The 26,290-nt window shown below is 33.6% G+C and overlaps 1 protein-coding gene across 7 annotated transcripts in view; it reads left to right on the top strand.

Annotated features, from left to right (window-relative positions):
* The window catches only part of LOC136032811 (nuclear factor 1 X-type-like), a 138,645-nt gene that overhangs the window by 86,235 nt on the left and 26,120 nt on the right, over positions 1-26,290 (top strand). For 5 of the 7 annotated variants that reach the window (XM_065713209.1, XM_065713215.1, XM_065713213.1 and 2 more), the window contains exons 7-11: positions 3,693-3,788; positions 10,854-11,015; positions 16,628-16,855; positions 19,636-19,824; positions 25,181-25,341. In XM_065713209.1, coding sequence (XP_065569281.1) covers positions 3,693-3,788; positions 10,854-11,015; positions 16,628-16,855; positions 19,636-19,824; positions 25,181-25,341 — 836 coding nt within the window. The remainder of the gene's footprint in view (positions 1-3,692; positions 3,789-10,853; positions 11,016-16,627; positions 16,856-19,635; positions 19,825-25,180; positions 25,342-26,290) is intronic. The other 2 variants (XM_065713212.1, XM_065713214.1) reach the window with 2 other exon arrangements.

Below are 26,290 nucleotides of genomic sequence, written 5' to 3'. Positions count from 1 at the left end.
AGAGAGAGAGAGAGAGAGAGAGAGTCTACAAAGAAAAGGGGGAAAGAAAGAGGTTTTGATTCAAATACATCAGCTGAAAATGACTATATGTACAATGAGCTTATATTTTGTTAAGTAGTCGTAAACTTAAGTTTTGTTGCGTAGTAATTGTCACGTTTACATTTTGTGAAACAGTTCAGCTGTATTCTTTTAAGGCTGGGGTTTAGATTCAATAATTTTGGTTACCCCTCGTGCTGTATCGATAGTGACTTCGAAAAGAAAACCCTAGATGTCTCCTTTTCAATGTTTTCCTGCCCAAAAGACCCTATTTGTCATCATTTTGCCCATGTGACGTTAGACCATGAAATGCTCAAAATTACTTTTTTTGCTTACTGTATTTTGATACTGTACAACCGATGAATCGTTGATAGTTGGTAGGTGTTAATTACTTTAATTCGCTTAGTACACCGTAGGTCAAAAGGTGGGAATGTTGAATATATGATGCACTTCGTGAGGTTGTATAAATAGCTCCTTATATGCATGTAAGCAAGTATTCAATAGCGTAATCTTAGGCGATCAAATTTGCTGTTGCATTTGGTAATCGTTTTCTTGATTACTTTGACTTGTTTTTTGAATAGTTCATTTGATAGCTTGAAGCGGATCTTCCTACAGCCATGGGCGGTTCTGCGGGAGGGACAGAGAAGGCACTTGCCCTGGGCGCAGAAATTTTAGAGGCATAAAAAAAAAAAAATCTAACGATTATAATCATTTTGTAACTTTTGAAATTTTATTAATATATTAGAGGGTGTAGTTAATAAATGAAAATAATAAATTATTAGTTAGTTAATAATTTAAATAATAAATTAACAAATAATTAAGTGATAATATCAATAATTAAATGGGTATTTACGTTTTGTTGTGACCACGCCCAAGAAGTGAAGTTAGGTTAATCCTAATGAAATATACCATAATATAATAAAAATATAATACTTTAGTAACAAAATTATAGAAACTACAACAGAGAATTATGAAGGCAGGCCGCCCAGAAATATTTAATTAAAATATGCCTGCATAGTAGTTCATCTCACTGAAATTAAGCTAATTATCTCCGAGTGCAGACAGAGAAAATGGTTTTACTCAGATCAAGAACAAGTGTTATCGCTATAACACGTAGGCTTAAGGCCCAAGCATTAAAAGATATAAAAATAAATTAAAAATTATTAATTAATAAATTGAAAATGATTGTGTTAATCAAAATTTTATTAATAAAAATTATGTTAAAATTTGGCCTGAAAATTTCGTGGGAGACAGGAGGAGTGGGGCACTAATCAAGATTTTGCCCCGGACGCAAGAGAAACCAGAATCACCACTATCTATAGCTAACCTTTTCTCTTATAGTGTATATTGACTATTTCACTTCTTTTTGCTTTTTTGAAGTGGCTAATCCACGGAAGAAGGAACGAAAAAAAAGAATGAATTTCAAAAATGAACTGAAGATTTATTGTTTTTAGGGCATTGCAACATTTTCGTCAGTGTTGCCATGCTGAACCATGAAAATAAACAAGCGAAACCAATTAGTTAAATTTGAAAACGCTTTTCGTCTGTAAAAATCCAAACATTTAACTATCAGTGCCCAAAGACAACTGAAACTTCGAAGCAAAGCTACAATTTCTTAAGCTGTTTTACTCCGTTTGTTTTTAGCTTTTTTATCTTATCTTTCACTTTTTTTTAATTTGCCGGCCGCTATTGTTAAAAACTGCATAACCAAACCCCAACTATCTGTTGATACCCAAAGACAACTACACCTTCGGAAGGAAGCTATACTTACTTTTCTGAACTGTTTTGCTCCTTTTGTTTTTGTTTTTTTTGCCGATTTTTCGCTTGGTTCTTTTTTTTTATTTGGCCTCCGTGATTGCCAAAAATTGGATAACGCTTTTATTTAGTTTTTATTTATTATTAGTTTAATTTTCATTAATTATTTATTATCAGTTTAATTTTCACTGTCCTTGGTGCTTTGAAAGCTGTTTCTTTTTTCAAGTAGCAAATGACTTTGATGATTTCCATATGACTTTATAAGTAGGCTATTTCTTTATTTTAAATGGAAAAATAAGAAATTCTTATAAAATACAAAAAAGAAAAAAATGACCAAAAACAGATTCAAAGTTATTTACTGTTACAAAGTACCATGACTATTGATGTCGTGTCTGGTTGCGGTTGATAATTATTTCCCGCTAGGCAAAAACAAAATAATTTGAGACCAAACAAACCATGCAGACAGCAGAACGGAATTTTTACTTCTTTTTTTACGTTTTTTCTTTCTGTTTCCCTATTTTGCCTCTGGCTAAAGTATTTAGACTGTCACGAAATACTTTTATTTGCCATCCTTAAGAATATAAAAAAATGGACCAACGAATATTATGCATGTATATAACTATAATGATAACAATAAAGTAACTATAAATGGTATGTTTAAGTCGAAACCATAACAACAAACAAAAAACAATGTGAATGTGTTAGGAAATGGGAGGGGGCTGATTTCCATACGAAAAAAATGGGTTTTGTGTCTAGGGCAATAGGGAAGGGGCTATCTATAAGCAGGTGAGTTGCTCTGATAGGTATCTCAATTTCCAAAGTGACTTGTTTATTGTTATTTAAAAGTATAGGTTTCAAATGAATATAGTAAAAGAAAAATATCTGTTAAAACAAACGTCAAGTTTTAAACGGAATTTTAGCCGTATGGTAAAAAAGTGGACAAATTTGTTTAACCATATGGTAAAGAAGCGAATTCGTTTTCACGAATTTTGGATTGGAATCATAGGATTTTGTCATAGATTAATAAAAACTAATTACCCTCCTAGGATCAAGTGTTACCCTCCTGGCAGATCCGAGATTTATTGGATTGAATTACATAATTTCTAGTTACGCGTTCCTTTATTGTAAATAGCGGTGAGGCACAAATCAACTTAACTATGGAAATAAAATCATTTAAAGTATTTCTTTGGTCATTTAAAGTTTTTCTTTTTGTTTTCTTTTTTTTTACAGTCATGTACCTTGTTATGCTCAAACCATGTCCATAACGACTTTATCAATAACATTTTGACCCTTTTTGATTCAGCTGCTGCTGAACATTTATTTGATTACCAATGCTAGAATAATTCATTCAACCGTGACTTAAGGGGATATGGGTGCCTTAAGACGTTGTTAGTTTTTTATGTCCTGCTAGTCTGTTTAGTTCCTTTGTTCTTCTCGTATTTTTCTAAATACTAGGAATAACAATTTAGTATATATTTTTTAGAATGTATTTTAGGAAATATTTCTGGGTTTCCAGAAATGCTTTTAGCTCGCTTGCTTGAAATTGGAAATAATTATAGGATTTCCTGTTATTGCTTCGGTTTGAATGTTCAAGTTCTTCTTGGTTGTTACACATTACGAGTACATACACACTATTATACATGTTGCTTGTAAACAAGTTATATGCTGTAATTATCCTTGGTAATATGTGTGGTACAATATTAAAACGGATCACTCAAAACTGTAGCTTCTGAGGTATAGATTTTTTTTTTTTTTCTTTTTTTTTCTTTTTGTTTAGGTTCAAGCTACTATCGGAGTTTTCGCGTGATACTTTTTAGTGAACCTACATGAACTCATCAAATGATATTTCTAGAGACCCTAATTTGTTTTTCCTAGTTTTTGATCCGACTTTTTCGTTCTAGGCTATACGCATAATCCATACAATGGGGTTATCTACAGTGATACGATTTTAGCTACTGGAGTATTTTCATCTAAAGAGCTTTGGAGATTGTCAAAAGGTAAATTTTATTAAGCCTAAGAAACTCTATTTTCTATAGTAGTGTGAAGGGTTTAATACTTGGTTCCGTAAAAGACAACAAATCCATCATATTATTGCGTCTTGTTTTATGAAGGCTAAATGTGAAGCATGCATTCCAGAAAAAGGTACCCTCCCTTCCTGTTGTTCCAAACTTTATTTTTCTTAAACTAATTGCTATATTTTAAATATAAAAAAAAATTCATTACGACCTTATTACTTTGGTATTTGATCAAATGGTATTTGGCCAAATACCAAACCACATCTATTTTTTGATTGCCACATATTTTGATCATTATTGTGAACATTGTACTACACTGATGCCAAGACACAGGCTGAATTCCAAAAAAATAAGAAAAGATCATTGTCTGGGATTTTATCGGTCCCAGACCCTTAGAAAACAGGTGAATTAGGTGATTTCATACCATCCAATTCGTCAGATGTACGCAATATCAAAGGACTATCATATTTAATTCAACCTAGAAGGTGCGCCAATTGTGTGTGATTGGGGTAGAAGGTTTTGCACGGCATATACCCCCACCCCTCTATATTTTTTTAAAATACCTATTTTGGAATTTTCATGAAAACAAATCAAATAAGACCTAAATTAAAAAAAAAAAATGCTTCCTCCCCCGAAAAAAATAGTGATTTGACGCCCCTGCAACCTAGTAGCTCCAAATGATAACAGTAACTTCTTTTGCACTTTAGTTTTGGACCTCGGCCAAATTTGTGCATCGACCAAAACATTCAATAATACCTGACCCATCTACTACCACAATGCCACACATTTGCCACATCTAGTACTTACCTCAGGCATTTGATCAAATGACTGATTTTGTCACAGTATTCTGACAATGTATACATTCCCATGTTACCATTATACAAAGTTAAGTATGGAACATCTTTCCAGTCCTGTAAGGACCTTAACACTTGGTTGCGCCAAAGATACCATATCAATCACATGAGATAGTGTATACAAACAAGAAAGATATAGCACTCTGTTTCAGATCAAAACGAGAAAGGGGGAACTGCTGCTAACGGTGGGTGGGAATTGCTGATTCTGTAAGATTCCTAACGCTCGTTGTGTTTTCGATATAAAATGATTTATAATCGTGTAATGGATTTCCGATTTGAACCGAACATGTGATAGGAGATATTGGAAGATATTGTAATGAAACTAATGACGGTGGGAATAAAAGTCCCTTATTCTGTTCAGTGCTACTTAAGCTAAGGATAAAGAATAATTTTGAAATATTATAGGCAGAAAGGGCTAGTCATCATTCTTTGCTGATGCTCCAAATTTTTTGAGAAGAAAAAAGGATTGAATCCGAATAAGTTGTGGAAACGTTGCTTATGTATGGGACTCAGTTTTAATACTGGTAAAATCCAGGGCAAACAAACACAACTTAGAAACTATAGGGAAATTTTCTCAAGACAGTGGAATTCAATTCAGTGAATATTTCGGCCCTATGTCCAAGGGCCGTCTTCAGCACAACACCAGATATATATATATATATATATATATATATATATATATATATATATATATATATATATATATATATATATATATATATATATATATATATATGTATATATATATATATATATATATATATATATATATATATATATATATATATATATACTAGCTGTTGGGGTGGCGCTTCGCGCCACCCCAACACCTAGTTGGTGGGGGCGCTTCGCGCCCCCCCCAAGCCCCCACGCGCGCGTAAGTCGTTACGCGCCATAATAGTTACGCGCCATTGTAGTTGTGTCCCTATGTCCCACCTGTGAATATAGATATATATATATATATATGGTTTTAACTACGTAAAACTTGCGAATATACAACATTCTTTGCTGTCCCATTGTCTTTGCATATAAATAGATTGTCAGGTTATCCCCCTGTTTCCCCCGGTGTCCCCGTTGTAGTTGTGTCCCTGTGTCCCGGTCGTCATTTATATTCCCTGTGTCCCGCGTCCCGGTCATCATTTGTATCCCGGTGTCCCGGTCTGTATATACATTCGTTTTTTAGTTTTGTTTTTCTCCTTTATTTTTTTCCTTTTTTTTTCTTTTTTAGCTTATTTAGATTTTTAGATTTTTTAGTTTTTTTTATTAGTTTTTAGTTTTTATTTCTTTTTAGTTTTTTTGTCCCGGTCGTCATTTATATCCCCCTGTTTCCCCCGGTGTCCCCGTTGTAGTTGTGTCCCTGTGTCCCGGTCGTTATTTATATTCCCTGTGTCCCGGTCGTCATTTGTATCCCGGTGTACCGGTCTGTATATACATTCGTTTTTTAGTTTTGTTTTTCTCCTTTATTTTTTTCCTTTTTTTTTCTTTTTTAGTTTATTTAGATTTTTAGATTTTTTAGTTTTTTTATTAGTTTTTAGTTTTTTTTTCTTTTTAGTTTTTTTGTAGTTTTTACCTTCTTTTTAGTTTTGTTAATTTTTTTTTTTACTTGTGTCCTGGTCGTCATTTATACTCCCTGTGTCCCGGTGCTTTGTTGATTGCTAATCGAACATTCCTTTTGTCCTGGTCGCTTTCTCTTTGAGTGTCGTCATTTATTTTTTTCTTTTTTAGTTCTTTTAGTTTTTACCTTTTTTAGTTTTTTTTTAGTTTTTAGTTTTTTTAGTTTTTTACCTTTTTTTAGTTTTTTTAGTTTTTTAGCTTTTTTATTTTTTTTATTAGTTTTTAGTTTTTTTGTAGTTTTTGCCCTTTTTTTTAGTTTTTTGTCCTGGTCGCTTTCTCTTTGAGTGTCGTCATTTATTAGTTTTTTCCTTTTTTTTTAGTTTTTTATTGGTTTTTACCTTTATTTTAGCTTATTTTTCAGTTTTTTCCTTTTTTTTTAGTTTTTTTTTATTTTTTATTTTTTTTAGTTTTTTACCTTTTTTTAGTTTTTTTAGTTTTTTTAGTTTTTTAGCTTTTTTACTTTTTTTATTAGTTTTTAGTTTTTTTTTTGTAGTTTTTGCCTTTTTTTAGTTTTTTCAGTTTTTTTTTTAGTTTTTTATTGGTTTTTACCTTTATAGTTTTTTTAGTTTTTTAGCTTTTTTATTTTTTTTATTAGTTTTTAGTTTTTTTTTGTAGTTTTTGCCTTTTTTTAGTTTTTTCAGTTTTGACGTCACCTAATCCAGTTTTTTCAGGTGACGTCACCTGACACATCCATCCACACATCCATCCATCCATCCACAGACAGACAACTTATTTTTATATATATAGATATATATAAACTAAAAATGTTTGAAAAGAAAAACTTTTAAAACAACCCTAGCATCCTTACTTCAACGAAGTTCAACCAGGACTGATAAATAAAATGATGTGAGATGATAAATTCATTCAAAGAGAACAGAAATAAATAAATAAATACAAGTTTTCAAAGCTTATCTTCGCTTTTTTGGAAGCTAGCATTAAAGGCCGTTTTGTAACTGGTTCAATACTATTATAAATTGGTTTAGTTAAATATTTTGTTAGATCATTTTTAATTAAATTTCAGTATAAAGAATTTTGTGAATACTCCCTTAAGTTCCTATTTAGAGAAATATTATTATTTAATGATAGAAATTGGGGTATGGTATTTGAGATATAGGATTCTGAAAAAAATTAAAATTTTGTCCTTTAAGCTAGGTTCTGACTGGAATAGATTTTCACTTTGATTGGCGAATTTCCCGTTGCATCGCCCGTTGAATCAAATAGGTCAACAACGAATATTACTTTCACTTATACTTGGGACCAGAGCTGAAAAATTTTTCTTCCCACTGGCAAAGTTTCGCTTAAGTTGGTAAAAGTTCACAAAATCAAGAAAACGTATTACTGATACTCCTTCTTAGAGAAATTTCCCAAGGAGTCTTTTTTAGAAGTCTTCTTGGAAGATTTTAGATGGTTTTGGAGAGAGAGACAGAAATCTGCAATTGATTAATTCTAGATACTTTACTTTTACTTTTTGTAGAACTGTTAGCAGGTGCATACATGTCGAACCATCTTGGGGATCAGCATTTTCACCAAGGGAGGAGGGTTGAAAATTTGGGATATGATTTTATAGGTGTATTTTCTTTTTTTAAGGAATTTTCAAAATTATGTTGCTTAGTCACAGAACAAAGGTGCTTTACGTGTCTCGGATCTGCAGCAATACGGCACAAATTGGTTGCGAACATTCAAAAGCGTTTTGCTTTTATTTAAGATTTATAGGAGGGGATTGAAAATACCATTTGAAAATATCTTCGGAGTTATTTACGTTTATGATAATGTTTTTTTGTACAAGGAAGGCAGGGTCGTATCAAGGATTTTTTTCGAGGGAAGAGGTTGTAAAAGGATTTTTTCAGGGGGAGGGGTCTAGAAAAACTTTTAAAAATGTATAATTTTTTTTATATTCAGGCGTACATTTCCGGAAGTTTGGGGTTAGCTCCATATATGGCCTTGAAGGAAGTTTCAGCTTGGCTTTCAAGGCCTAAGTTTTATGTTAAGGTTTTCAAAAGAAAACAAAAATGGTAAATGGTTAAAATTGGCAGTTTTCATCTTTTTTGCCTGTAATAAGTCGGATGTTTTCCAAGTAATATTCGAATTTATATTGTTTACTAATTTTTAATTCTCCGAGGGGATGGATTAAATACCCTGTCGCCCCTTTGTGAGTGATCCTTTTTCTAAATACATCTATCATTCTGAAAGAAAAACCTGGTGTCTTCTAGGTAAACTAAAAAGTCACATTTTTAGAATCTAATCGTTCAGGTTTTTAAGGGACTAGATCGGGGGATTCAGTGTGTCATTTTAGAGTGTAGAGCTGGGCTGTAGTTTCCGTAGAATTTGGACACAAGGATCAAGTTTTAAAAAAGTGTCTTCTATGCAAAAAAGGGGGAAATTTTCAAAAATATGGCACAAAACTACGAAAAACAAAATAACAGTACGAAATGGGCAAGGTAAAATAACAATTAAAAGCCGCTAAATAAAATACTAAACAATATCACAAAAAGCATATATTCAATATCATGAAATGGTTGATAGTGTCACTACATAAAACCATGTAAGACTTGCTTTCTTTTCAGGTCCCTAAAGTTTATTCCCCCACCCCTAATTGTTCTGATCTAAATGGAGAGCGCTCTTAACGGTGGAAAGTTATAAGCTACTAAATACAACTTTCTTTTAATCTCTCAATAGCTGAATGTACACATTTGGTATTTAAGTCTTTGGTATGTTAGTACTATTTCTTAATACCTAGTTAATTTTTAAGAAAGATATAACGTCCTGTAATTCTTTTTCGCTGCCAAAAATAATTATAACATCATTATTTTATATTTAACCAAATAGTTTCTACCGCTTTTTTTATATGTATAAGACACCATTTTAATAAGCTAAAAATAATAAACTAATTGCACAAGGCTAATTTATTACTTTTAAAGTTTACTTTACAGTGACTAAAGTTTCATGACCCTTCAGCCAGGAAGTGCAATGGGGGGTTGGGGCCAACCACCCTGTTCTTTCACACACCCTTCCTGCTTACCTTCCCCAGATTTCTCCAGGTATCCATTTAGAGCTGGGTCGACTCTGGCTGAGCTTGCAGAGTCACGCCACTGATCCTTGTCCCAAACTAAGTAACTGGTCACAACTGGGATTGAACCCGTGCCCCTTGGACAAGAATTCCCACGCCAGCGCACCAACCACTCAGCCAGGACGGCTGTGCTGTCATCAGTGGCTGGTTAACATATGAATATTTATAGAAACCTAAGCTGTTCAAATAGAAATTTTATGGAATTAATTACAGCAGTTCCCAAAATAGTTAATGCTTCCGGACCTAGTGCAGTAATAGTTGGCTGTATTATGAATCACTTTGGACTATAACGGCTAACCAAAGTTGCGAAATAAAACATGTTTTAGATATCCTTTAAGGAAGTAATCCAAAACGTTTTTTTTTAAATCTAAAACATTTGAAAGTGTTCTCTTGGTTCTTATCTATTTTTTTAAACTTGTTCACTTTATTGAGGTGCCAATCGTTTCCAACTTTTCAAGGGGATGGAATGAAACTAGTGCATAGATTATTAAATATATTCATTTTCTTGTCTATTTATATAGATATCTATATCTTTCTTTCAAGGCTGTAATCCAAGAACCTAGGGCTTACCCCTCCCCCCGATAATTTAAAAAAACACCAATACACACTTATCGGTTACTTAATTAGTAAAAAAAAAGACTTCCACAGTCTCCACTCATATTGTTATATTTATTAAAATAAATTAATAATAATAATAATTGGCCCCTCCATAAATTGGCTTGACCCCTCCACAAATAGACTTTATCCTCCCTCTCGCATCAGTATCTTGGATACGGCCTTGCTTTCTATAGAACTCTGTGATCGCTTGCCTCTTATAGTATATTTTGTGAAAATCCAATTTAGGAGGAAATTTTGTTCCAAGGGGCTGTGCACTCTGTCGGAGGTTTAAATAGTTTTATACCTCCGACCCTACTACCTTTTTCTCTAAGCCCCCTTTGGTTTTAATTGTCCTCAATTCTGACTTGTTATTTTTATGCCTCCAGTATTGTGCTTATCAATCTAGTGCGCAGTCCCTTACTATAAAAAGGGTTTGAACAGCAATGCTCAACTTTTTTTAACGCGTTACCTACGCACGTTAATATGTTACGCATGACGTATATCGAAGTTTCGAAACAAATAAGATAAACACAAGAAAGTTAATGGAAATCACGATTTAATTTTGATTTCCTGTCAAAAAGTTTCGGTCGATTGTTGGAGCGTGCGGGGTAGAAAATGAAACCTAGACGAACGACCTATAGTCTTTGTACTGCAAATTGAGTATGGCTGTTATGCAGAACCGTTCCTAGGGTTGGTGGTGCTCAGGGGAAAATTAATTGCGGTGCCTACTTCTAGCTCTAATATGAGCGAAAATGGCCGATTCAAAGTTAAAAATTAGATCAAAGTGGGCAACCCCCAGCCACGACGCTCGGGGTGACTGCCCAAGTTGCCCAACCCTCTCTGAACAGCTCTGCTGGTATGGAAGCACACGTGACTCACACTGAAAAGTATTGGACACGGTCGCTTATTTTGCAGCCTCTATCATCACAGGTATGAATGGCATTTCTGCACCAATGAATCCGGTAAAATTGGAAGCACCAACATATTACTGTAGCAGCTACACACCGCCTGGACAAGACCAACATCAAACACTCTTGGTAACCACACGAGATGGGGGCTATCTGGGACAGATTGACAGTAAGTCTTGTTTTTCCTATTTTGATTATTTCAATTCTTGAAAAGCATGGTATTTAGTTTACGAACCAATTTGATCATGTTCCTGTAACTAATTGTTGTAAAATACACAAAATAATACTGTATTTTTTTCTTCTTTTTTTTATACCCAATCGTGTGGTAAAAAAAAAGTTCAGTTTTTTAGACATTTTGTTTACGAACCAATTTAGTTTACATATTTAGTTTACGAACCAATTTGATCATGTTCCTGTAACTAATTGTTGTAAAATGCACAAAATAATACTGTATTTTTTTTCTTCTTTTTTTATACCCAATCCTATTTTGATTATTTCAGTTCTTGAAAAACATGGTATTTAGTTTACAAACTAATTTGATCATGTCCATGTAACTAACTGTTATAAAATATGCAAAATAATACTATATTTTTTTCTTCTTTTTTTATACCCAGTCGTTTGGTAAAAAAAAAAGTTCAGGTTTTTTTTTGCTTAGCACTCGTAAAAACGTAATAAAAATGCATAAACACCTTTTTGGACTTTTATGGACAAGTTCAAACCGGCTTCCAAAACAAAGCATTCAGTGTTGAACGGTTAAAATAATATTTTTTTTATCGCTTTTCGGTATCAGCCCATATTTTAAGAAATAACTAAACCTCAAAAACTGGAAGAAGTTGACTTAATCAACTGGGCTTCTAAAGCCTCAGTTTGGCCTTAATATTGCTTCTGTGAATAATAGACATATTCACAGAATATGTCTGCAGAAAAAGCATGATTCTTATTATTATGAGCGGCCTCACACAGGTGAGTCGTGGCTCAAGCCACAAAGATCCCCTGTCTCCCTCCAAAAAATAAATATAGCAATTGGTGCTCCCTCGGACACTCAGATAAGGTTTCCCTACCTCTTTTTTTCCTTTTTTAGAAGATCTTTACTTGATAGTGTCAAGAGGCCCTTCGTTGTTTTTTCATCTCGAGAACCTTACCCGCCAGCTTCAAACTGGCTTGGGCAGGCAAAATCGTTCCTCTAAAGAAGGGGGACTCGCCCACCTCTAACCAGCCATTAGTGGTAAGCGGTATTTAATCATCACCAACCAGAACTAGGAAGAGAAATTCTTCCCTCGAACTCGAATTCCTCCTCAAGGGATCTTTTCTTGTGGCGTGGTAGGTGCTTTATGTTTCGACTGGGATTGATCTCCGGGTTTGGTTTGGGCAGTCGTTCCTGGCTTACCGCTACCCGTCAGGCGCTAGGGGGTTGCCAGTGGCTCGGCCGTGACTGAAGTAAGCCACTTCTTGTGTCCACTAATTTCTGCCCCCCCCCCTCGCACACACACACGCTCACACCTAAGCACATAAAGGCTATTTTACTGGACATATGAAAGCCTAGAAGCATTTGTGATAAGAGCCTTTTTTTCTTATTTTTTTACACAAAAAGCATTAAAAAGGCTCATGCCACAGGTATCTCTAAACCCTCTCCTAATGCCTCCACTACCTTCTTGTTGTTCTAGTAACAATAGAATAGGAAAATATGTTGCATTTTTATTTGGGTCTCTAAACAAGTAGTTTAAAATATTCAGGTTACTCTTTAAATTATTTTTCCGACATAGTCAACACATATATAACTGATATCTAAAGAATTCTTTATCAATGCTCTCCAATTCACTGGCATTTCTTATTGTATTCAAAAATGACCTGTGGTTTTACTCTACAATATCACCAGGAGAGAGGCTCTAGGTAAATGACGCTTCCACCCTCATTTGACCAAGAGTGCAAATTCTTGGTCAAATAGTGTCAAGATAACCACTACAAAGTTGGATTTACTCTGCCTAAAATGGAATCTTGGCTACTCCCGCGATTTAGCACTCAAAATGTTTTTTTTTTTTTTTTGCTTTTCAATATTCATGTTGAGCTTTTTTTTGTGAGATAGTCCATGGAAGAGTATTCGAAACTTTTTATGAAAAAAATTACAAGAAAATGTTTGAAGAAACAATTACAAATATGTTTCCTTATGTATATACAATTTTTTCTCGTATTGAAATATTTGCTAAAATTACGAAATGAAAGTGATGCAGTAATTTACAGTGCATGTAGTTTTAGTAGCCGTTTGTTAAACTCTGGACCGGTTGACAAACCCTTCAAATGCCCGAAAGGATGTACATTTCTCGGTGTAATTTCACTGAAGTCTATGACACATTGCATATGCAGTATGGATTTTTTACGTGGTATATCAATGGCTGGAGATAGAAATTAATTAAGAGGCCGGTTTCTGGCTATAGAATATAGGCCTAATCAAGGCTGTATCCAGGACTTCTGTCCGGGGGGAGGGGTTCAAAAAAAACAACAAAAATGTGTTTTTATGCATTTTTACTACGTTTACGGGTCGGAAAATCATCTCAAAGGTGGTAGGGTAGTTCCAAATCTTCTAACATCCCTTCTCCCCGTTGATAAGGCCTTGGCCCTTGCCCCTAAACACACGTGAAGCCTGGTTTAAATTAATGGCTTGTGCATTAAGTTTTCCCTATAAATAAGGGTGGGGACTAAGTAGTGGAAAAACTTCCAAGTGTGCCAGTAGCAGAATTCGACAGAATTCCGAAAGCTACCGACATTTTAGCTGCATAACCTTTGTTTTGACATTTTTACCATGTAAAAATGTTAGTTTCAGGTTAAATCTACCAACAAATTCGAAAACTGCCAAGTAGCATTCCTACTTTGCTACCCCTCTTATTGCACGTCAGGTGGGAACCTGTCACCCGCGGAAGCTTCTTCAGTGAGTCATTGTAATGGGTCCTCTTTCTGCCTCTCTTCTGTATTATTTTTTTATTGAATTAAAAACCCGTCTACTAAAACGTTACAAGGACGGAGCAAAAGATGAGAAAAATATAAAGAAACGACAAATCATTACGAAGCAAAATCAAGGACATTATATGAACAATATCAGGTGAAGAAAAAGCCAATACACACATCAACAAATTCAAACAAAAATAAACCACAAATCAAATCCCCATAATGAAAAGACATAATTCACTTAAATATGTGTTTTATTTTGTAAATGAGTAATTACTTAAATAAATTTAAAACCTATCATAAATATAAGGAATATCCACGATGCACCTTCAAAAAAGTACAAGAAAATTAAAGTCGAATTAGCCTTTTCGATGTTCGTTTAAACAAAGATCTCTACTACTACTCTTTGCCTTTCTACTTCATCTTTTAAGACTACTAGCTATGCAAGTAATTTTGATGATTTATTCATTTACACTTTTAACTTATTTTGATAATTAATGTTTTGCTAAAAGTTTGCAAAGTGTCTTTAAACTCTTTTATTTCTCTGTTTAATCATTTGGGTTCCATTTCAATCGGTTGATTCTTACCAAAAATCAAATGCAAAGACTTTCAATATATTCCCACGTGTGAAAACCGATATGATTCTTGGGGAAAATTAGAACACCTACCCAACATAGAAAACTTCAGAAAAAGACACCTGTACCTTTTTCCGAGGTCTTGTTTCTCGATTTTAACTAAGTTTTACTATTAAAATTACTGTTCACAGGGAGATTATTATGTTCAGCTGTGGGAAGCATACCCTAAAGATTTATGTACTGAAGTTTGCAGGGAATTGTACTTTTCACCTTAGTCAAACTACTCAGCTATTGGGGAATAGGAGTAAAAATATTCTTTTCAGTTTGAAGTGCCAGAACACCAAAATAAAAATATTGCTTACCCCCTGGATCCCATACCCGAAAACCAGAATTCTCTAAGATATATCTTTTGGTTGTTTCAAAATTGTGAAGTTGTAAAGCAGCACGGCGATTTTGTCAGTGTTGCCAAGTTCAGTCGTAAAAAAGTAAAACTAGTCAGTTATGTTTGACATCGCTTTTCGTCCTTAAACATTGAATTTGTTGATTCCCAAAGATAACTACACCTTCAGAGGAAAGCTACACCTTTTTAAACTGTGCCATATCTTTTGGCTTAATTTTTGCTGATTTTTCAGCCATGTTTCTTTGATTTGGTACCCGCTTTTACTAAAAACCGCAATAGTGCATAAGAGATCTCTTTCATTAAAGATTACATTTCTGATATCCCTTTTTTAAAGATATACATGGTTGTGTTAGTTTCCCTTACCAATTCAAAACACCAGACATCATTTTCGCTGTCTTTGGTACTTAAAGTGCATCTAATTTTGATCTAATTTAATCAACAAATCTTGAATAAATACTAATAGAAAGTGAAAAAGTTCAATACAGCTAGGACTATCTAGGGCTGTATTTAGGGGAGGAGAAAAGCGTTTTAATTTTGACTTAGCCTACTCCCTCGTAATTATCTTTATTGATCGCCTGAAATCGTCTTTGTGGCGATCCTTTAAATTTTATACTCAAGTCCATTCTTGTAACCATTCTTGAAGATATATAATAAAACAAATTAGTTTGTACATTTTTTTTTAGTTTACGTGCACGCCTATTACGGAGAAACCAAATTGTTTACGAGTCGAAAAATATGTATTTATTTGTGATTATTTAAGAATATAAATAGGGTTTTCTTTAGTCATTTAGACTCATTAATATTAACGCTACAATTTATTGGGAGTAAGAAAAACCATATGAAGTGTGCATAAGAAGTTATTGTCAATAAAAAACGGAAAAACTATATTTGATTATAGTTACTATATTTGACTATATTTAAATAAAAATAAATATATATATAATAAATATTTACAAATATTTACAAATATTAACAAATATTTACAAATATTAAACAAATATATATAAACTATGTTTGACTGCTGGCAGGACTGCTCCCAGCAGTCCTGCTTCTTGAAAGTTAAAATTGACTCATACAAGTCTGGTATGGCTTAATCATAATTATGCTATCTATCCCCTCCCAACAGGCCAATCCTGGCTATACTTATACTATAGCTCAGCTCTTAGCATTCTTTTTTGTGCTCGCGTTCACGTTACCATATGCAACTAACTTATGTTGTTTTATATTATTTCATTTTTTTGTTGTTTTTTTTAAGGTGTGTAGTTTCAGCGGCTAGGTACTGCGCTCAAGAAACCATTCATTAGTCTCGAATACATCCCTTAAGTATTTTTCTTACTAAATTTGCTTATTGAACATTGTTATCTCTTTCGACGTTTTTTTTTTTTTTTTTTTTTTTTAGGGGAGTGGGTCGTAAATCTCCATTCAGCATTTTAAGCAAGCTCCTCCCCCTGGAGGGGGATTAGAAACATCTATCCCTTAAACTGGTTATATAACGTGCACTTTCTCTGTTTTCACGATGTGAAGATAATAATTGGAGGCTAAAGGTGATAATAGCAAAATCTTGGTAATTTTAGGCTGGTAATTAAAGCATTGCAACATAATCAGTATAGAAATTAGATTTCACCTGAGACAGAGAAAACTAGCTGATCGAAAATTACCTAGCAATTTCGAACGGGTGTGTGCCATATTCTGGTACAGGTCATATTTCAGATCATTTTTGTGTCAACTGGGTGAAGTGGAATGGGGGGGGGGGCTAAGTGTAGAGTTATAGACCTAAATTTGTTGCTCACCCTCTTCCAATTTTTATGACCCAAACCATTTTTGCCTAAATCAAATTGTTCCTACTAAGAATTTCTTTAACTTCAGGCTCACTAATAACTGGACCGCTTCCTCTGCACAGAGGCTCTCCAAGTCCAATAGACCCAAGAGGTTTAAAGAGAATTCGCCGTCTAAGTTCAGCCGACGATGAGGGTATGGAATTGACTCATGGTGGTTCTGTCAATGCAATGAAAACTGCAGCAGATTTGAGCTATTATGGACAAAGTCCGGCCTCGCTTTCGAGCCAGCAGTCCTGGCATTCCGAAATGGATCACGGTAAGTGGCCATAATGTTTGATGTTCGTTCAGTGTTTGTCCTGTACCGTATAATTTTGTGATTTAACTAGTATATCGACGATACCCTACCTCCATTGCCGTACTCAGCGAAAAGACGCATGTCAAGAAACCCGATTTTAGAGCAGTTAGGATTTTAACCCTTTCCTGGTGGGTCTAATCATATGGCTACATTTTTTTTATCTCCTCCCAAGTGCGGAAATAGCGCAAGATATACCGACCTCAGGTTTCTTGATGTTGTGTTAAATTGTGTGTTAAATTGTGTGTCATCAATTTAGGTCAGTTGTTGTCTGGATCAGTCGTGACTGTAAAAGAAATGCTTTTCTACTATTATTCGTCTTACTGTTAATTTTTGTTTTACTATTCATTGTCTACTATTAATTACTATTAATAATACTATTAATTTAGGGTCGATAGTTGCTTTCCAGAGAATTCTTTTTAAGTTTTGTTAAGGTTTAGCTTGGTGAATTAAAGTTCCAGAGATTTTTATTAGTTGAAATCTCAGCTGGTTCACCTTTTCGGGGCTGATAAAAGTACTTCGTGAATTATAAGCCTTTGGAAATTTCTCTTTTCTCAAGTGTTCGGGTTTCCTTGTCGAACTTGTTTCTTTCCCAAAAGTAATTTATCAAACTCTACTCTCAGAAATAGTCTTAATTGGCTTCATTTATTTTTTTTCTATCACTCATGCGGTTCTCTAAGTAAACTAAGTAAAGTGAAGTAAACTAAGTAAACTACAATTCACAATAAGATTTTAATAATGCTCGGATTTAGCTAGCGTTAATTTGAGCCAATCAGAATGTTTCACAGAATCATTCAGCCAATCAGAAAATTTTGGGAAAATCTGATGGGCTCAGATTAAAGCTAGCCAAATCTTGGTATGAGTAAAACCTTAGTGTGAGTGGGCCTTAATTCAGTTAGAGTGTCAATCGATGAGAAATAATTTGGCCTCTGCCAAAAATTTGTTTTATTCGAGCTTAAAGCATTAAGGTGTGGAATCGTCGATATAAAAATATAGTTTAGTTATAGTAGGCTCTGATTTAGCTAGTTATTAAACATAGTCTTAGAAAAATTAAAGTAATGATTTGGAAGTATGAATTGGCCTACCATTTTAAAGCCACTTCCTATGCTCTCTCAATCATTCTTGCAAACAAATATGAAACCTAGAAAATAAGCCTTTTGTTTCTATTCTCAATTGATTTTTGTAAAATATTTCTTTGCAATAGGTTTTAAAAAAGAAATGATTTGTCACTCAAGTTTTGCCTCTAAAAACACAACTATATAACGTGGATATAAATCGTTTTTTATAGTAAAAAAAAAGAAGAAAAAAAGCCGCTCTCTTCACTCTATTTGAGATGTTTGCTTAACTTGTTGTACGTGTTTAAATGGTTAATCTTTGTATGGTTAAATGGTTGTATGGTTGATGTATTTAAAATCTTAAAATACCCTTCTTTTTTTAAAGTGACATCATTCGTATTATATTCATCAAAACATTGCGACGTAAGTCTATTGATTTAACTGCCATCTCTCAAGTTTTATGTGATAATAAATTCTCGTAACGAAGAGTAAAGCCAAAAACAAGTTTAGCTTTTGCTATCCTACGTAGTATTTCATTTTAATCTAATTTCGTTTTATCCCCTTTTTTTAACTTAAACTTTCACCAGTAGACAGGTATTAGATACGAATGATGTCGCCTGTAGACATAAGATAGGTATCAAACAAATATGGGTAATCTATACTAAAAACATGGCCAATTAAAATATGCGGTCAACTTTTGTTTTGAGAGAAACTTCAAAACTTCATGGATAAAATCGAGTGACATAAGTCCACGTGACAGTTCAGTCCGGTTCAGATAGTTCTGTCCAGTTCACTGATATAAATCCAATCAATGTTCCTTTTCATAACACATTGCTTTTCCCCCCTCTTTTATAACACAATGCTTTTATTTACCCCTGTTTTGCGTTTAACTGACTGTCTATGGGTATTGTCCCAAATAAATCGATTGGCGAAGTCTATGAAGTGGTTATACTATCCCCTCTTTGACCTTAGCTGAATTGATAAAATAGCTTAAGTAAGCTTATTTCTACAAGTAACTATATTTCTAGAATTAAACAAAACTTATGCTTTACTGAAAACATTTTTCTGAATACACATGTGCTTGACTGAACCTATTTCTTAAATGAACCCTATTCCTATTAAGGAACATGATTGATGACACTTCGGGTTTGAACCGCCTTTTCAAGGTGACGTTAATAATGTCATAGGTAAAGTCTACCCATGACTGCTAAGATACTATTTTAAAATTGCATGCTTAGATCTAACTTGAAAGTAAAATTTATCTCAACCTTAAAAATCACTTTGTGTTTAGATTTTCTTTCGTCTAGTTGTTTTATTTAAGTGTTATGTTTTATTATCAGTTTCAATTATACTAGTCATTGCGTTGTGTCCCTTTGACGGCTTTATAATGACAATTTTTAGTCATCTTCAGGAATCTAGCTATTTAGGTATGTGACTTGAGCAGACGAAGGTCTAGGGATGTAGTCATTTATTTGTAAATGGTAGAATTTAACAGAGTAACGAGTAAAGTAGATGGCACTATTTGGAAGCTATGGTAGTCTAATACCTATGATCTGTATCTCTCTGTTTTCCTTCTTGTTGTTCAAGTCACATCTTTTTATGTTATTAGAAAGTCAAGAATTAGATACTAGATACTAGAGATTGTTTGGTGTCAATGTCTTAGCTTAGAGAATTCATGTTCGCTTTCAGGGGGTCGGATCCCTAAACGGGAGACAGAGTCGCCCTCTTACACGCCCCTAACAAGTGGTGGGGTGTTGCATGTGCCTCAACCTCAGGTTTCGCCTGGGTTACCGCAACCAGTGCGGACACCCTCTAACGAGGGACCATTGGCCTTAGCTAGTCATGAAGGAAGGGTTTTAAGCCCGGAACCACGTGAAGGTAAACTAAATTTTATAGTTTGTATTTTCAGCATACTCGATTGTGTCGCATTCACGCTTGGAACTTCTCCCTTTATTATATCTTGGTGTGCTTTGCTTACCTTATCGCTTAAAAAGCTTTACTCCATATTGTCTTTTTTTTTGGTTAGCAGCATTTAAAATAGTACTTCTCCCCTTAAAAATTTCCCTCTCGACTGAAAATCATATCAATTGTGAGTCAATACTGTTTCTGATATTCTTCTATTCTTCTATTTATTTTATCTGTTGAAGTTTTCGTGATTCAGACAATTCTCTTTTTTTGCTTCTTTCTTCTTTTTGTGTTTCCCTGTAGTAGTTTTTTACTGTCAATCTTTTTTTTAGCACAGCACCAGCTTAATAATGGTAACAGTATAGATGCGTTAATAATTACAATTAAAATAATTTCGAAAAACAGAATCTGAAACTAGAGTTACATAAATGAATAACAATATTAATAAAAAGTTATTTCAAAGAAGGCTAATATGAAAATATCGGTCCTTCTTGTAGCCTCGCACCTCCCGCCTCCAATTCTATTTTTTCTATGTTTATGACCCTCCAGATAATGTAAATAATGCCCATAAAATTTTCCTTAGAAAGTTAAAAAAAGCTTGTTCTGGTGCCATTTTGAAACGCAGTGCACTTAGAACCACGGGTCGATTTGGCAGAAGAGTGAGAAACTTTTGAAGTACGAAGAACATCAAAATTAAAATATTTTGCCCTCCCCCCGCTTTAGACACATTTTAGGTCTATTCATTCTTGAAATCCCTGACAATCTAAGATTTTTCTTTTATTTACTTGAAAATTATGAAGTTTCGTGCAAAAAACTACTACCAAAAGTTCTGGTGCACTAATGGTGCGAAAAAAAGCTACTACGTAGAAGCGTTGCTACCAAAAACTGCATAACTTCATATGTGTGAAACAGTTGAATCCAGTTTTAACAAGTTCAATCAACTTTCACTTTCACCGTCCTTGGTGCAAAAAAAAAAAACTACTACCAAACTACTGGTGCAAAAAAAAAAAAAAAAAAAAAAAAAAAAAAAAAAAAATACTGCGTAAAATCGTTACTACTAAAAACTGTATGGTTATTTAAGTTTCCACTTAACCAGATCACTCAGCTCTCATTTTCACCGTTCTTGGTGCAAAAAACTACTACCAAAAGTTCTGGTGCACTAATGGTGCGAAAAAAAGCTACTGCGTAGAAGCGTTGCTACCAAAAACTGCATAACTTCATATGTGTGAAACAGTTGAATCCAGTTTTAACCAGTTCAATCAGCTTTCCCTTTCACCGTCCTTGGTGCAAAAAAACTACTACCAAACTACTGGTGTAAAAGAAAAAAACTACTACCAAACTACTGGTGTAAAAGAAAAAAACTACTACCAAACTACTGGTGCAAAAAAAAACCCAACAAACTACTACGTAAAATCGTTACTACTGAAAACTGCGGAACTTCATGTGCATATCTTTTTCATTTAATGTCGAATTCCTAATTTAAGATGTATGGTTATTTAAGTTTCTACTTAATCAGATCAATCAGCTCTCATTTTCACCGTCCTTGGTGCAAAAAACTACTACCAAAAGTTCTGGTGCACTAATGGTGCGAAAAAAAGCTACTGCGTAGAAGCGTTGCTACCAAAAACTGCATAACTTCATATGTGTGAAACAGTTGAATCCAGTTTTAACCAGTTCAATCAGCTTTCCCTTTCACCGTCCTTGGTGCAAAAAAACTACTACCAAACTACTGGTGTAAAAGAAAAAAACTACTACCAAACTACTGGTGTAAAAGAAAAAAACTACTACCAAACTACTGGTGTAAAAGAAAAAAACTACTACCAAACTACTGGTGCAAAAAAACCCCAACAAACTACTACGTAAAATCGTTACTACTGAAAACTGCGGAACTTCATATGCATATCTTTTTCATTTAATGTCGAATTCCTAATTTAAGATGTATGGTTATTTAAGTTTCTACTTAATCAGATCAATCAGCTCTCATTTTCACCGTCCTTGGTGCAAAAAACTACTACCAAAAGTTTTGGTGCACTAATGGTGTGAAAAAAAGCTACTACGTAGAAACGTTGCTACCAAAGACTGCATAATTTCATATGTGTGAAACAGTTCAATCCTGTTTTAACCAGTTCAATCAGCTTTCACTTTCACCGTCCTTGTTGCAAAAAAAAAACTACTACTAAATTACTGGTGCAAAAAAAAACGAACTACTACGTAAAAACGTTACTACCAAAAACTGCGTAACTTCATATGCATATCTTTTTCATTTAATGTCGAATTCCTAATTTAAGACGGATGGTTATTTAAGTTTCTACTTAACCAGATCAATCAGCTCTCATTTTCATCATCCTTGGTGCAAAAAACTACTACCAAAAGTTTTGGTGCACTAATGGTGCGAAAAAAAGCTACTACGTAGAAACGTTGCTACCAAAGACTGCATAATTTCATATGTGTGAAACAGTTCAATCCAGTTTTAACCAGTTCAATCAGCTTTCACTTTCACCGTCCTTGTTGCAAAAAAAAAACTACTACTAAATTACTGGTGCAAGAAAAAACGAACTACTACGTAAAAACGTTACTACCAAAAACTGCGTAACTTCATATGCATATCTTTTTCATTTAATGTCGAATTCCTAATTTAAGACGGATGGTTATTTAAGTTTCTACTTAACCAGATCAATCAGCTCTCATTTTCACCATCCTTGGTACAAAAAAAGGATCAAATAATAAATAAATGAAAAAAAAACAAGCTTCTTTGTTGTTCATTCAAATATAAAGTATCATCTTGTTGTATAACATCTCAGATTGCCAACAGAACAGTATACTTTCCCAGGGAGCATGGCTACTCTGCCGTGAAATCACTATGCTTTGGATTTAAATTACAGATCTGATTTCGCTGCTGCATTTGAATGGTAATTATTTGGAATCCAAAGGCTTTCTGATGGGTAAACACTAAAATATAGTGTCCTTAATAATCCATACTTGATACACAATGTGTATGTGTTTTACGAATAGTGCCATCTTGAACCATTGTCTTCTTAACACAAAAATAAAACGAAAGTCGATAATCTCCATAGAATGTATCTTTTTGTCAGCTATTAGCCCTCTCTCCTGCACAATGACAGGTTTGTCAACTATTAGCCCTCTCGTGTATGTTTGTTGGTAAATTTTTGAGCCATACAAAAAAAGTATTGGCTGTGTATTAATAAAACATATTTAAGATGAAATACGTAATGAGGTGATTTTCATCATGTCAGTTTAAGATAGAAGACAGCTGGCTTAGGGGATTGGTTTTAACTAAATATTTGCATGGAAAATAATATTTTGTGTTTTAGTTTGAAATTAGCCATTCTCACTAATTTGTCTTGTGAAATAATAGCATGTGATGTTTGGAACCAATGGTGTATATTATTCTATTTTTATGTGGACTTTAATTGCCATGAACACTGATGAACACTGTATATGTGTTCGAAATATCCAGTTAAATAATTTTATATTTCACTGTCAATAAAAAGGTATCATCCCTATTTTGAACGGTTTTACTTTAGTAGATAATCTGTACGATCAAGGTTCTGAAATATTTGACATATCTAATCTTCAGCGAAGAAGAAGAACAAGTTGAAATTGAAAAGGCGTAAATTAAAAAAAAAGTCAAGAAAAGCCACTGGTAAAAACTTAATAGAATTTTGGTTTAGTCTAATCCGAATTTCGAAAAATTACCCGATATAAAGTCCAGTCTTCATCGTTATTGAATAGAGACAGACAGCTCAGTTTTGATAACTGTTTTTGCTAGGATCTTATATCTGTGATCGTATATAATTCTGCTTTTTTTTTGCTCAATCAAAGTACTGCTTAATAATCTCAGTCACAAGTGCTTAAGTTTAAAATTTGTGGCCAAACTGGGTGTTCAAGAGAGGACTCTGGCTATTTTTCTTCCCGGAGCAGGATGAGATTACATGAAAACACCGTCTTAGCAATAACATCAGTCTGTTCAGATTTTAGTCACAATTCAGTCTGAGCATATAGAGTTTTAGTGGCTTTTTCACCTCCGGACAACTTCTTAAGAGGTGTTTAAGATAAGTTTATCTCAAAATACGAGAGTAGATTTCGTAAATCTGCCAAATGAAACCTACAAGAGGTTTCATTTAAATTGTTCCTATCGTATTTCTGTTTGTCACTATTGCCAAGAAAGTAAAAAAAGAAGGTTTCAAAAACCTTAAAGAAAATCTGAAGCTTTTAAAGTGCTTGAGATTTTCATATAGAATTAATTTATTTTTTCATCATATTGATATTATTTATTATTGTTATTATATTAATTATTATTGAGAAAGAACAAACATGATGTATAAAACTCAAGGGAAAAAATGAAGTCACCAAGGCTGTTTATTTTTAGTTTTCAAGAATTGATGCGAAATCCCCGCCCAAATCTGTATTATCTGAATAGTTCTGTCACATTTATGGTAGCTGCCATTAGTGAGAAAATATAACGAAGGGTAAAAAAAAGTACCAAATAAGATAAAACTAAGAACTAAAAATTTCGCTCGGTTTGAAAAATAATTATAATATTGCTTGTGCTTTTCATGGAAATTATGAGAAGTTAGTTCTATGCTTGAACAAATGAAAATAACAAAAGAAGGGAATTTTCAATCTAACATGGGCGCTGTAGAAATTCAAAGCTGTTGTACCACTTTTTTGGGGTATCTCTATTGAAAACGCCTTTTTTGTATTTTCATAGAAACATTGAAGAGAACGACAATTTGTTACCCCCTAGACATCTAAAAATATGTTTTGGCCCCCCCCCCCAAAAAAAAAAAAAAATTATCGTGGATTGACGCCACTGAGAAGAAGATTAAAACAAGCTTTTAATGAAGCCTAATTTCTCTACTATAAAGGTACATGTTAATTAAAATTCTAAGTACAAGCAAAAAAAAAAGAAAAGTAAAAGTAAATAGCAAATAAGCAAAAGATAAAAATGCAAAAAGTAGCTTTCTCCATTTTGGCAAAACGGTCTCTCTTTAAAGTGAGCCTATAGTGACTATTAATAATTTGTATGCAGTTAATATCATTTTGAGTCTTGATAATAAGCTTTATGACTTTTTGGGGTAACGCTAGATGGCGGTGATTGTGTGTGTTTATTGTTCCTACAAGACTAATTTGAGTCTCTTCAGTTTCCAGTTATTATGACAGAATATAGTCATAGGTTTAAGTTCAGTTACTACTTACTATAACTGAACTTTCAATAAATATTTGAAATCGGAAAATACCATTAATTTTAAGTTTTGTGTTTGTTCCTTAAAGTCGCAAAAACAAAATGTTTTTTTGTTTTTTTTAGGACTAGCCGCTCACCATGCCTCTGTGGTAGGTGGCTATTATGTAGCAAGTTCAAGTGACCCTCCAGGTTCAAGTACACATGGAAAATATCAAGAGAATGGACATGATACCTTCTCAGATTTTGTCACCCTTGTGTGTCAAGAAGCCCAGAATACACAACAGGTAAGAAAAGAATCGAAAAAAAAAAAGAATAACAAGTTTAAAAAAAATCATACACGTACATTTTAGAAAAAGTGATAATTTTTTCGGTTATCTTTTGTTTTCTTTTGGATACCCTGCAGCTATATGCATAGTGACCCTCCATGGTCAGGTAAACATGGAAAGTTCCAAGAGAGTGGTCACAATACCTTATCCTTTTTTTACAGGTAAAAATACAAAGTAGATAAAAAGAGCATTAAAAAAAGTACACAAAAGGTCAAATTTATTATATTTTTCAGCTGAAAGCAATATGCATTACCTATTGAGGCATTGTTATAACCCTTTTAAAAATCTGTATGTTCTAGTACATGCCTATGGCAGGTACTGAGAGTTTGTTTTTGAGTAGAGGCTTAAGAGTTTTTTCTGGGATTTTTTTTTAGAGGTTTTAGAGGAATCCTGAGTCTTCATTTAAAATATCATGGAAGTGGTCAAGATAGCGTCTCAAATATGTTGGGGCTATATTGTAATACATTGTATATTTTTAAAACTAAATTATTTATATTAAAAACTAAAATGAACAGTTTTTCAAAACAGTCCTGGTTGAACTTCGCTGAGGCAAGGATGCTGGGACTGTTTTGAAAAAACTGTTCATTTTAGTTTTATTGATTTTATCCTCTTGTAAGTTGTTTTTTCTTATTTGTATTGCTGAGGACGGCCCTTCGACATAGGGCCGAAATATTCATTCTAATTTGTTTCCCACTGTCTTAAAAAATTCCCTATTGTTCTTCTTGTTTTTGGCGTTTGTGATGGAAAGGCAGTGTGGTCTTCGTCGTTATTTTTAGTACATCAAATAGGGTAGATATTAGTTAACGAAATAAAGCTTGATTATCTAAGTTTTTTTCTTTTTTCTTTTTTTGCGTTGATAAAGGCTCACGGATGTGGAGTAGAAATATTCGGATTTTTTTTTTATTAA

The sequence above is a fragment of the Artemia franciscana genome, chromosome 11 (genome assembly GCF_032884065.1).
Source record: "Artemia franciscana chromosome 11, ASM3288406v1, whole genome shotgun sequence".
NCBI lineage: Eukaryota > Metazoa > Arthropoda > Branchiopoda > Anostraca > Artemiidae > Artemia > Artemia franciscana.
Note: the sequence above shows the minus strand (reverse complement) of the source record. Positions and strands in the feature narration are given on the sequence as shown.